The sequence below is a fragment of the Dermochelys coriacea genome, chromosome 23 (genome assembly GCF_009764565.3).
Source record: "Dermochelys coriacea isolate rDerCor1 chromosome 23, rDerCor1.pri.v4, whole genome shotgun sequence".
Lineage (NCBI taxonomy): Eukaryota > Metazoa > Chordata > Testudines > Dermochelyidae > Dermochelys > Dermochelys coriacea.
In genome coordinates this window covers 4,907,518-4,920,691 of record NC_050090.1, presented here as the reverse complement: position 1 = coordinate 4,920,691, position 13,174 = coordinate 4,907,518, and the positions used below count along the sequence as shown (strand labels likewise).

Below are 13,174 nucleotides of genomic sequence, written 5' to 3'. Positions count from 1 at the left end.
GTAGAGGGTGGGGTGGGGGATACTAGTGGCGGGAGGTGTTTGGTGGCGATGGGGGACGGTGGGGTGGGGCTGCCAGGAAGGGGGGCTGGAGGGAGCGCGAGTGGGGTTTTGGGTTGGGAGGGTGCCATGGGGAGGTGGCAGTGTTTGGGGGCGCTGGGAATGTTAACAAGGGGGAGTCAGGGAAGGGGATGGAGTGGATCTGTAGATATTTCAGAGGGAGGCAGAACGGGGGAGGAGCCAATGGGTTATAAACCGGGAGGGTTAAAAGTGGATTTCTGCCAGCCGCAGATGACTCCTGGGCTCTGGGGTAACAGCATCCTTGGGGCCACTCCCTCGGGGCCCATCAAAGCCAGGCTCGTAGCAGTCGAGCCAAAAAGCAATTTGTGAAACCCCTCATCTCAGGGTGATGGGGATCAAGCCAGAGCTTGAGGGGAGACGGGGAAGGAAGGAGATGGGGAAGGGGGTGTGGGGCAGGGAAAGGGGTGTGGGCTGAGCATGCATTGACAACCCCCATCTCCTCCTGGGAAGGGGAATCCGTTCCATTCGATGGGCCAGGTGGTGGGGGGTGCGAAGGGGCTGTGCCTCAGTGGGTCACACCAGCCTAGTGAATGGTGTTGCCCGCCAGGTACCAGACTCACCAGGGCATGAATGGCAAAGCCCTGGGGGAGCAGACCCTAGGGGACACCCCTGCCCTGGGCCCCAAGGGGGCGATGGTGCACACACTCCGCCCTGGGGACGGGGACAGAACCAGGAACCCAGGCGACCGGGGCCAAAGCCAGGGCTTGTGACCTGAGCACAAGGGGCGGGGCCACAAAATAGACCAATGCTAATACACGCATGGTATTAGCATAGGGGCGTGGCCAGACACGATGGAGGCGTGGCCCTGCGAATAGGAGATTTGGTCAACAATAATATGGGCGTGGTGTTAGTAGTAAGGGCGTGGCCAGAATTGATGGGGCGTGGTCCCGAGAGCAGGGGGCGTGGTCGACAATACTGTGGGCATACCAAGAAGAGGCGTGGCCAAAGCTGATTGATTCGCGGCCCTAGCCATAAGGGGCGTGATCTAATGTAATTGGGATGAGTGGGCGTGGCCAAAAGATTCAGGGGCGTGGCAAAACGGGCGGGCCTATGCTGTGTGAATAAGGGTGTGGCCGTATATTAGGGGCACGGTCTTCTGTGTCACGTTATCTCCTGGGCTCCGCCCACTCCCCTGGGTTGGTCCATCTGCCTGCTGGGGTGGGCTGCTTCGGGCTGTTCCATTCCGGGAAAAGGGGTGGCCATGCTCCTCTCCTACCCCCAGCTACCATGATCTGGTTCTGTCCGTCTCGTGATCCCCCTCCCGCGCTTGGTTCCATCCCCGTCCCCCCCGCCTTCCCCCTAACATGGCCCGGTCCAATTTTTACGCATTGCAGGTGAGCAGCGTCCAATCAGCGCCGTGCTCTCATCCCGCCGCCGCCTTCGGACCAATGGGAAGGCGCTACACATTAGTGACGCGACGATGCCGTGTGTTCGTGCGCCGAGAGAGAAAATAGTCCCCGGGACGGGGCGTGACGGCGGGCGCCTCCCGCTCCCCGTTCTGCTGCGGCGGGCCTGGGGGCGGGGCCAGAGGAGCGAGTGGCTGGCGGAGGGGTCGCGGAGTGGGGGGGGTGTGACTGTGAAGCGGCTAGCGAGTCCCGGCTGGTCCTGGTGGTACCTCCCTCCCCCACCCGCCGCCGCCGCCGCTGCCTGGAGCCTCCTGCCGCCGCGAGCCGGACCCCGCCATGGTGAGGCGAGGGAGGGGGGCCGGGCCCGGGGCATGGAGGGATTTGGGGGCTGGGTTGAGTGGGGGGTGTTGGGAAGGGGGATGGGTCTGGGGGGGGTCGGGAAGGGTGGGGGGGCGTCCTGGGGCTGGGGGGGTTTGGGGGCTGGGTTGAGTGGGGGGTGTTGGGAAGGGGGGTGGGGCTGGGGTCTGTCTGCTGGGGGGGGTCCTGGGGCTGGGGGGGGTCGGGCAGGGTGGGGGGGGGCGTCCTGGGGCTGGGGGGTGGGAGGGGTTTGGGGGCTGAGTTGAGTGGGGGGTGTTGGGAAGGGGGATGGGGCTGGGGTCTGTCTGCTGGGGGGGTCCTGGGGCTGGGGGGGTCGGGCAGGGTGGGGGGGGGCGTCCTGGGGCTGGGGGGTGGCAGGGGTTTGGGGGCTGGGTTGAGTGGGGGGTGTTGGGAAGGGGGGTGGGGCTGGGGTCTGTCTGCTGGGGGGGGTCCTGGGGCTGGGGGGGGGTCGGGCAGGGTGGGGGGGGCGTCCTGGGGCTGGGGGGTGGGAGGGGTTTGGGGGCTGAATTAAGTGGGGGGTGTTGGGAAGGGGGGTGGGGCTGGGGTCTGTCTGCTGGGGGGGGTCCTGGGGCTGGGGGGTGGGAGGGGTTTGGGGGCTGAGTTGAGTGGGGGGTGTTGGGAAGGGGGGTGGGGCTGGGGTCTGTCTGCTGGGGGGGTCGTGGGGCTGGGGGGGTGTTAGGAAGCGTGGGGGTTGGAGGGAAGGGGGTGTTGGAGGGCACTGGGGATGTGGAGGGAGTGAGGGGGTGTCTCCTGGGGGTGGGGGTTACAAGTGGGGGTCTATGGTATGTATGGCTTGTGGGGGGGGCATGGCGGTGTCAGGGTACGGTGGCAATTTCAGGCTGTGTCTGGAAGGGGGGGTGGAGGCCGGTGCGGTGGAGGGTGTCCTGGGAGGGGCTGGGGTTGGAAGGCACAGTGGGGGGGTGTCAGAGGAGGCGCCAGAGTGGGTTAGGTGTTGGGGAGCGGGCTGGGCTGTGTGTTAGGGGGTGTTGTGAAAGCCAGGTGCGTGGAGAGAGATTGGATATGTTAGGCAGGGAGTGTGGAAAGGCTGGCAGGTGAGTTGGGGCGTGGGAGGGTTGGTGGGTGGGCAGCACTTGAGGAGGGGTGTCGCAAGGAGACTGAAGGGTTGTAGGGGTTAGCAGGGTTTGAACCAGGTAGGTTGGTGGCTGGGGTGCTGACAGGCAGGTGTCGGTGACAAACTTAGGGGTCTGGATCTGTGCAGCTTGGGCATATCGTGGGGGTACAGTGACCTGGTGGAAGCTGTCTGGCTCAAGGGGGAGGGGTTTGGAGGTTTGGGGGGATTAGCTGGAGAGTTTTCAGAGTAGCAGCTGTTAGTCTGTATTTGCAATAAGAAAAGGAGTACTTGTGGCACCGTAGAGACTAACAAATTTATTTGAGCATAAGCTTTCGTGAGCTACAGCTCACTTCATCGGATGCATTTTTAGCTGGAGAGTGTGAGCTAGGAAGGTTTGAGGTTATGGAAGGCGAGGGGGGCGTGAAAGGCCTGGAGTAATTGGAGATTTGAGGGTTTGGAGGTGAGTGAGGGGTGGGAAGGAACTCAGAGGGAATGGGGTTAGGGATAGAGGAACTAGAGATTGTGGGTGTTTACCGGGGATACGGGACTTCAGGGTGTGTGGATTGGGACCATCTTGGTGTGGGTTAGATGTGCTAGGGGGTTGGTGGAGGAATCCCAGAGCTGATGGGAGGATCGTTGTGAAGGGAAGAGGCAATGAAGTCTGAGTGGGAGATGACAGTGGGGTTTGGGGAGTTCTATGATGGCTAGGGAGAGGGGCTGGGGGGGTGTGGCTGGTGTGGTTGGATGGAGATGGCCTTGAGGATGACTGGTATGAGGATGCAGGAGGATCTTGCTGGGGTTTTCAAGGTTGGGGGAGAGTGCTTTGTGAAGCATGGGGGGGGGCAAGAATCACTGAAGTTGGGAGCTGGTGTGTCAGTTCCAGGGAGCAGCGGATCAGGGTTTTGGTTGAAGTGCATCCTGAGGGAATGTGACCTTGGTGTGTGCTGGAAGGCACGCTTAGGAACTTGGTAACCTAGGGCTCGCCAGGCAGGGTCAGACCAGGGGCTCCAGTATCCTGTCCCCTACGACACCGGTGGCCAGAACAGGGTACAAGAAACAAAGTGGGCAGTCTCTAGAGAGGGGAGTCTTGTTGGTTGTGGGCGTGCTGAGTGGAGAACAGGAAGCTGCAGTGGGTGATTCAGCATGAGTAAGGAGTGGATCTAGGCTGCAGAGGGGAGAGATTCCTACCTGAACAGGGTCTTGGAAGGGAAACCCACTGAGCAAGCACACAGATGGGCATGCCAGGAGGAGGATAAACTTCCTGTCCTGGGGATGGAGGCTCCTCTTTGGGGAGGAGGATGGTTAGGATGTTGAACTCCTGCTGGACAGCAGTTCCTGGTGTGGTGGTGCCACATTGAGCTTTGGTCTTTTGCCCTGTGAGGTTACAGGCCCTGCCAGGATCAGAACAGTGAAAAGAATGGCCATACTGGCTCAGGGGAATAGTCCAGCTAGCCCAGTATCCTGTCTGACAGTGGCCAGTGCCAGGTGCTTCAGAGGGAATGAACAGAACACAGCAATTACCGAGTGATCCATCCCCTGTCATCTAGTCTCAGCTTCTGGCAGTCAGCCTTAGGGACACCCGGAGCATGTGGTTGTGTCCCTGAGCATCCTGACTGACAGCCATTAATGAACCTGTCTTCCATTAACTCATCTAATTCTTTTTTGAACTCAGTTATACTTTTGGCCTTCACAACATCCCGAGGCAACAAGTTCCACAGGTTGACTGCTTTGTGTGCAGCACTTCCTTTTGTTTTAAATCTGCTGCCTAGGCTGTTCCATACACTTCATCATTTTTGTTGCCCATCTCTGTACCTTTTCCAATTGTATCTCTTTTTTGAGATGGGGCAACCAGAACTGCACATAGTGTTCATGGTGCGGGCGTACCATGGCTTTATATTGTGATGTTTACTGTCTTCTGTCTGTTCCTAACATTCTGTTTGCTTTTTTGACAGCTGCTGCACACTGAGTGGATGTTTTCAGAGAACTATCCATGATTCCAAGATCTTTCTTGAGTGATAGCTAATTTAGACCCCATCGTTTTGTATGTAATGTTGGAATTATGTGCATTTATATGCATTACTTTGCATTAATCAGCATTGCATTTATCTGCCATTTTGTTACCCAGTTTGATGAGATACCTTTGTCTCATTGCAATCTGCTTTGGACTTAACTGTCTTGAGTAATTTTGTATCATCTACAAACTTTGCCACCTCACTATTCATCCCTTTTTCCAGATCACTCATGAATATGTTGAACAGCACAGGTCCTAGTACAGACCCCTTTGGAGGATGCCATTAATTCCCCTTCTCCACTGTAAAAACAAACTATTTCTTCTTACCCTTTGTTCCATGTCTGTGAACAAGTTACTGATCCATGAGAGGTCCTTCCCTCTTATCCCATGATGGCTTACTTTGCTTAAGAGTCTTTGGTAAGGGACCATGTCAAAGTCTTTCTGAAAATCCATGTGCACTCTATCTACCGGATCACTCTTGTCTATGTGTGTGTTGACCCCCTCAAAAAATTCTAATAGATTGGCGAGGCATGATTTCCCTTTACAGAAGTAGTGTTGACTGATCAGCCCTTTGTTATCTCTGATGGGGCGATGCAGGATCTCTTCCTTTCCCCTCCAAATTCTCCAACCTCTCCCGACTGCAGCAGGACAAAGTGCTGCTTCAGGTACTGGGGAGCTGTCTCATGACCTTCTACCTCCATGGATGGAGTCGCCTCATTCACACCAAGCCATGGGGAGGGAGTTTTCTCCCCCACAAACTGCCATCAGCTGTGACTGCCGTTCCCTCTCTGTTCCCTTTCTCGGTTGACTGGTAGATATTCCTGCCTAACGAATTAATCTTTGCTCACTGCTCTCTCCTTACCAACCTGTGTTTCTGGAGCACCTTTCATCTGAGATATGTCTTACAAGATGTGCCTGTCTCGTCACTGGAATGGCTCAGCAATGCTCACGCAGTAGATCAGGCTAGAAAGATCAGAACTCTATCCTACTGAAACTGCAGGGGAGTTTAGGGAGGCTGAATGGATCTGCCTGATTGGAATAGGGCCAGGATGTTGGAGCTAATGTGCGGTCTCTTAGGGAAAGTGCTTTGGGATTTTTAGTGACTGTATGGACGTTAGTTTCACACCTCCATTGAAGATACCTTTGCCACCTCAATGCATGCCTGATGTTGGAAATCTCTATCTCTGCTCTGTGTATTCCCTGGAGGGTTCCCACGGCCTGACCCTGCTTTTGGCTCGAGATCTGACAGCAGCTCAATCCCAGCTTGGGTGGCTGCAGAATTCGGTCTCGCTTTGGAGAGTGACTTTTCCCAAGCTAACGAGCAAAGATGAACATTGTCCAATGCCCCTTGCCAGCCCCCTGGCGTATGCTCATGCCAGCGGCAGAAGCAGGTGTAGCTGGATAGAGATTGGAGCAGCTTGGTCCTGTAGCTGATTGTCTCAGCCTCAGGCATGAATGCCCTCATTTGACCCACTGTGGGGAGCTGACCCCACCCTTGTCACCCCCTATGGCTGGGAAAACTACTGGTTCGCACCCTCTCTTCACTCAATTTTAGAATTGCTCTGTCTTGATTCCCGCCCTGGGTGGCTGCGAGGCTGCTGCATTTCTAGTGGGTGCTGCTCCCCAAACACTACCCTGAGGCTTTCTGCAGTGAGACGTTATCTGGAGCAGGGCATCGCTGTCCCAAAGGGAGCAAGACTACTGGGGACCTCGCTCCGGCTATTGGTTTGTCACGGAAGGCACCCAGATACTAGGGTGATGGGCTGCAGTATGAAATTTTAATCGCTGCTCTGCTCCAGCCTCGGTGCTGAAAGCCCCCAGCCACGGCACCATTCTTGCTTCCTTGGTGCCAGAGATTCGATCGCCTTTCACAGTGGAGCCTCGTGAAGTTCACCATTTCTCGTCGTTTTCATATGGTTGCCTCTGGGTGCTGCGGTTTCCAAAACTGCAGGCGAAGCTTGAGGTCCAAACAGGCCTGTGTGCTGAAATTGTATTCCCCCAGACTTGTGTCGAGAGCTTTTTTACAAACACTGCATTTTGGGGCTCCAGCAGCTTTGGAGTTCCCCTTAAACCCCTTGCGGGCGCATGTGGCTCAGCAAAGGGCTGCATCGCCAGCGTTATAACTATGGTGTGGTTGTCTCCGGCGGAGAGCTCATGGGTGCTTGGGACTGGCGGCATCCTTGCAACCTCAGGAAGCTTGGCTAGGCTGTCTGTCAATATGTTGCTCTTCCCTGATGCCTCAACTCAGTGCTCGGTATAAACCCTACTGAACTAAGGCCCTGGTGAGGCAGATCTTGACTCCATCGCACACATGGGGTAAGAGACATGCTCTGTAGTGGAACTGGAAATAGAGCCATGGCATCCTGGCACCAGGTGCTGGAGCACTGGTGGTATTGGCTATGACAGTGGCTGGGGGTTCAGCGGCTGCCCTGCGGTGGCACCTGCCCCCTTGTCTTTATAATGATGGGTCGAGGCAGCAGCCTGTCAGGAATGGCCCTGATGATATCTGTTTCCGGTACAGAGATCAAGGAGTGGCTGGGCTGTGGGGAGTTAGTGTTGCCTTTATCCTAGAGGTGGTGCTCTAGGGGAGCAGGGGACGATTATGCTGCCACCGCCTGAATCAGAGAGGAGGGCACTGATCAGGCCTGTCAACCCAGCATCCTTTGCTAAGAGCTGCCTTCTAGGTGTAACAACCGACTGTTTCCATGCCCTGGTGACTAACTTCTCTCTGCTCCTTCTAGGCCGACCAGCTGACTGAGGAGCAGATAGCAGGTGAGTCCTAAACCCGTCTTCCACCTAGCTGAGTGTTTGTTGTAACCGTGGCACTCGCAAAGGCTCTGTGTTGTAGTGATCGCCCCCAAGCCCAGGGCTCAGAAGAAAGGGGAGGGAACCCAGTATCCACAGCATCCCCAGGTGCAGCTCTTGTCTGTCGTCCCCACCGGGGACATGGGCGTGTAGGCCCAGAAGAACTGATCCAGGGTGTTTAGCTGTTCACTCTACGTGGGCTCCCCCGTATTTAGACTGAAGGGGGGTAAACGCCTCCCAACACACCACTTCAGTGCAACTGTAGTGACCCCTTTTCCCCAACCCCTCCACCGGTGCCCTGAGTGAGCAGGGGAAAGGGAGGAGTTTCTGGTCTTGCTGCTGATGCTGCCCAGTGGGGCATGAAGATGACTTTCTGGGGAGTGGGGTGGGCCCCACTACTGGCCATGCCCCCCACGATGCAGGACCGAGCATGCTCCAGGGCAGAGGCTAGGTTCTCTGCTGTGTGTAGGACTTTCAGGCGTAGCGATGCTCTGAGACTCTGCCAAGACTTCATGCTCATGGCTGCAGCGTTTACAGTCCCACTCCTGGAGCTCACCTCGTGACATGGAGCTAAGGAGTAATTGATGGTAGGCACATAGGGGGTCTGCTGCTGGGGCCAGGTCACAAATAGGCAGACAGTAGATGAGATTCTCCACCAAGTGCTACCTGGAGGACTGCCCCCAGCTAGCTGGAAGCTCTTTAAATGCTTAAAGACAATCGGCTTAAAAATCTGATTCAAATACTGTCCCTGCTGTGGGTACCGCAGAAGGTTGGTTCTAGTCTTTCATTAATGACAGTCTGTTTCCCTGGGCTTGGGGCGTAGCCGGCTTTGCAGTTCCCCTTCTTTGCAGCAGTCGCGGAGAGAAGCACGTCTTAAGGTTTTTGTCAGCCTGCTGACTGGGATCGGAGACTGCTCAGCTATTGCAGTGGGCCATGTTTCTGATTGGCTGTCCTATGACTGGGGCATCCGGACTCGCCCGCTGCAGCCTCTGGCCATTGCGATTTAGCAGCAGCGTGATTAGTGCTGTCAGAGTCCCCGATTAACTTTGTTGGAAAATAGAAGCCTGACCCCAGGGGTGAACCCCAGGATGGGACCGAGCAAAGGGTCTGTCTGCGGGAGACGACTGGGGAATGGTCACAGGAACACCAATGTGGCACCTTCGAGAGCGGGTTACCCCACTGGCTGGTGCCCTGTGCCCTTGCTGATAGCTTTATTTTAACTTCTTGCCAGTCCTTTAACATTAGGTTCTCTAACCATTCCTAGACTGAGAGGTGCTGTTTAACTAAGTGGGTACTGGTGACCTCCCTTCAAATGGCCTGATTTGATCAGCATAGGAATCGCCAGCCTAGGGGCCATCTCGTCCTGTCTCTGGCAGTGGCCGGTGCTCAAGCTAGGCCCCTTACGACCATTCGATCAGCGGGATGACGCAGACTCACCTAGGGTCAGACTTGACATTGGAAGCAGTGGTGAGGGGATGGGGAATTAAGGATTAAGGTGCCCTGGGTATTTTGCCTCTGAGCGGCCTGTCTCATGAGCTGCTCAGCTGCTCCTTGCTAGCCACCGAAGCATGCTCAGCAGCTTTGCGGTAGAGGAGCCTCATTAACCGAAGCACTGACAGGCGGCGGGTCTCTCCCTCCCTCAGAGTTCAAGGAGGCCTTCTCCCTGTTCGACAAGGATGGGGATGGCACCATCACCACCAAGGAGCTGGGGACGGTGATGAGGTCCCTGGGCCAGAACCCCACCGAAGCAGAGCTGCAGGACATGATCAACGAGGTGGATGCGGATGGTGAGCTGGAAGGGCGTTGAGCGGCCGAGGGTGGCCTGCCTGGCAGGGAGCAGAATGGGAGGGGACGGTGTTCAACAGCAAACCCAGTCCCCCCCCCCCCCCCACATGTAAGATGCTGGAGGAGGCATCCCGATACTCTACCTGGCTCATGCATCCTGGCTTATCCCAGTGGGGCTCCATGGGCAGATGTTCTCGGGTGCCCATTGTCCTGGTCTGGCAGACTTCCAGAGGCAGCTTGTCCCGAGGCCGGTGGTTCAAAGCCAGCCAAGGCCGCTGCAGGCTGCCCGCAGCCATTCCTTGGGACCTTAGTCCGGTTCCACAGAGAATGATGCCACCACACTGGTCGCCTCAGCTGAGGAGCCCCGGATTGAAGAGCCCATGGGCTCCGAACTCCTGTCCCGCCTTGCAAACAGGTCCCACCAGAGCATGTGGCTGTACTGCCCGCTCTGCAGACACAGGCCTTCAGGCTCCAAGCTGAGCCTGGCACAGCCAGCTGATTCCCTTCCTTGCCTCTCCCTTATCCTCTGGTGCTTTTCCCCAGCCCAGCATCCCGCTAGTCCCCTTCACTCAAAGACAGCACTTCCTTTCCAGGGAACGGCACTATCGACTTCCCGGAATTCCTGACCATGATGGCGAGGAAGATGAAGGATACAGACAGCGAGGAAGAGATCAGGGAGGCATTCCGGGTCTTTGATAAGGTGAGCACCCGTCTGGGAGGTGGGGGGCAGGGTGTTGTGGGTGCCAGGGTCACTGAGATGCCACGTCTGTGGTGTGCAGGGCCGGGGTGTGTGGAAGGGGAGTGGCTGTAATGAGCTAAATCCTCGCTTTGTCGCCCCCTGCCTTACAGGATGGGAACGGCTACATTAGCGCGGCGGAGCTGCGCCACGTGATGACAAACCTGGGAGAGAAGCTGACCGATGAGGAGGTAGACGAGATGATCCGAGAGGCTGACATCGACGGAGACGGGCAGGTCAATTATGAAGGTGAGTCGGAGAGGGATGCTGAGACGCCTGACCCCTTACGCCTCACGTGCCCTGTATAACCAGCCACCAGGCTATTGTCCTCAAGGGTCTGGCAACCCAACGGTCCCCTGTAGTTGAGCACCACTGACCTGATCAGGTTCAGGTCCTGCTGCCTGAAAAATGCCCCAAGAGGTCTGCAATCCCAAACTTACCGTGCAAATGCATGTCCAGAATGGGAAGACGCTTGTAGCTCTCAGCTGCTGGCACTTCTGTACAACTGTTCCAGCTGCTGAGTTCCACCCCAGAGGTGGCGGCATTTCTGCTTTGGGTGAAGGTGCGAGAGAACCTGAGGGCTGAACTGGAACTTGGGAGTGCTGGCTCAGCCACTGGCCTGCTGGGTGACCTGGGGCATGTCGCTTCTCCTTACGCTTGTTCTCCTCTTTTGCCCCCCCCCACCCAATGATGGGGGGCAAGGTTGACCTTTTTGAAGTGCTTTGAGTTCTGTGTAAGAGCTGTGAAATCTGACTGGCTGAGAGGGGTACCCCATCCCCCTCATACCCAGGAGGTGCTTAGCTCTCCGCCCCCACTTTCAGACAGCTCTCTGCACAGGGTCTCACCGATCCTGAGCCCTTTGGGGAAACAAGGCTAATGGGCTGTTCCTGTAGCTGAGTAGTTCCTGGAGAAGGGCGGAGTGGGGATGTGATCCCGGCTCGCTGATCCTGTGCCTTCACATCCCTCTCTCTCTCTCTCTCTCTCTCAGAGTTTGTGCAGATGATGACCGCAAAGTGAAGGCTCCGGGACGGGCGGCTGGCGATGCCCATTCTCCTTCACTACTTTTCTCCAACACTCTCTCTCTACTTAAGTAATCTGGTTCTTTCAGCAAACTCCAGTCGGCTGTGGAAGAAATCTGACTAAGCAACAAAAAATTTACTTCCCCAAACTGCATGATTGTCCTCTGTCCCTCCTTCCCTTTTCCCCTTCCTCTTCTCCCCCCAGCCCATCCCTCTGGCCCTAACCCAACCTCCCCACCCACCCCCCGGAAATCTCAGCCTTGCAGATGTCTTTAGTTCCTTTGGGGGGTTCTTTGTTCTGCGGACGGGGCTGGCCGGTGTCCCAGCACGCCGCGGAGAGAGCAAACTTTAACCGTGTTGCATGCGTCTGGCACTGTGGGTCTGTGCATTCACCCCGCGGCCTCAGAGCGTCTCGCCCCTGGAAACGACGGGGTTGGCAGGAAGGGAAGCCTCTTGTCTTGTCTTTTTTTTTTTTTTTTTAAAGAAAGGGGACGGTGAACGATCCCAGAGACTGGAGTGTGGGTTCCAGAGACCTTGTCATGCCATCAGGGGGGAAAAGAGGGGGGGAGGGTTTTAACAGCCCCAAAAAAAAAAGCTTAAAGCAATTGGCTCTTGACACGTGATCCTAAAACCAGGACTCGTTTCTCCTTGCTCGTAGCCCTGTACAAACTGTAAATGTCCATGCGATGATTCCTAAGCACTGTCCATCTCTCAGAGCTGCTGTGTAAATACTGGTGCTAACCCATCCAGTCCCCGCCCTGCGTGAGGCATGGCTGCTTTTTGACTGGCAAGAGCTAGCGGGTGGGAGGGGATTGTCGAAGACCCGAGGTGAGCGACAGCTGCCATTGGCTGGGTGGGCGTCACCGGCGCGGCCCCCTGTTCTATCTAGTGACCTGCCTTTGCTTTCTTGATGTCTGTGCTCTTGTTGCTAAGCCCCCCCTTGCCTGGCCAACCCACCGCAGAGAGCATGAGCCGTCAACTTGCTTCTCTTTATTTTTAATTTTGTAAAAGTTTGGGGAGGGGGCGGGGCTCTCCGAAAAATTTTCCCCTCCTGGAAAGCGGGCGCTTTAGCGTGCCCCGTGGCGGGACCAGCAGTGCCCCTGGGCTGTGAGCAGAACCGGGGGGAGGGGAAAGCCTGTTTTGAGAGCCGGGGCACGGGGCTGATGGGAGCGAGGCTGTCTGAAAGCGGGCGATGTTGTGTTCAGTTCAAGCTGTGAAAATAAAACTATATCAATGTTTTCCAATAAAATACAGTGACTACCTGACGCTGCTGAATCGGGTCTCCTTCCCCATGTCCCCCAACCCTGTCTTCATCTTGCCTCAGCAAGGAGGCCTGGATTTAATTCAGTTTCTCTCCTGCTCGCAGAAATTCCCTTCCTCGCTGGCTCTGGTTCCCGGCAGACCCCTGGCCGGCTGCAGAGCTAGGAAAGCAGATACCAAGCGTACAACCACTGAGGCCTAACAGAAGCGACTCTTTGCTCCCTTTCTTTGTGCCTGTAACTCTCATGCTTTGAGCCAGGCGGGAGGAAAACTCTTGGTGAAAGGTTTAGGTGAGGCCGCCAGGGCTGTTGGACCACAGGTCCCTCTCTTCTCTTAGGCTGGCCATGTCAACTCTGATTCTACCAGAGGTGACGTGGGGGGAAAGGGGGGCACAAACCCCACATGTGCCCCCCCAGATTTGTCTTCCATTAGCAACGGCTTCTAGAGGTTTGCAAGTTATGAGATGTACCCTCCCATCCCAGGAGGCCCCCAGAGGAATGTTTGGGCAGGTGAGCTAAGCATGTCCCTTTGAGTTACAATTTTTGGTGGCACTTCACCATCCCAGCCACGCCCTGGGGCCCCGTGATGTAAGTCGGGGGTGGACTGGGGCTCACACCCTGAGCCCAGCTGCCAGGCCCTGGCCTGAGCTCACCTGGCATTGCTGCTTTCTCTCCCCTCCACCGG

At 56.5% G+C, this 13,174-nt stretch overlaps 1 protein-coding gene across 1 annotated transcript; it reads left to right on the top strand.

Moving 5' to 3' along the window:
* Window positions 1–1,502: 1,502 nt before the first annotated feature.
* CALM3 (calmodulin 3) lies at window positions 1,503–12,495 on the top strand. The gene is made up of 6 exons (XM_038381858.2): window positions 1,503–1,763; window positions 7,627–7,657; window positions 9,334–9,477; window positions 10,069–10,175; window positions 10,325–10,460; window positions 11,200–12,495. The coding sequence occupies exons 1-6, from the start codon at window positions 1,761–1,763 to the stop codon at window positions 11,226–11,228; spliced, it is 450 nt and encodes a 149-aa protein (XP_038237786.1). The 5' UTR covers window positions 1,503–1,760; the 3' UTR covers window positions 11,229–12,495.
* The last annotated feature ends 679 nt before the right edge of the window (window positions 12,496–13,174 follow it).

What these genes read in the sequence shown, in the direction of transcription:
- CALM3 (XM_038381858.2), top strand. An exon ending in CAACGAGGTGGATGCGGATG is followed by an intron (nt 9,478 to 10,068) that starts GTGAGCTGGAAG and finishes CTTCCTTTCCAG; the next exon opens with GGAACGGCACTATCGACTTC. An exon ending in CATTCCGGGTCTTTGATAAG is followed by an intron (nt 10,176 to 10,324) that starts GTGAGCACCCGT and finishes CCTGCCTTACAG; the next exon opens with GATGGGAACGGCTACATTAG.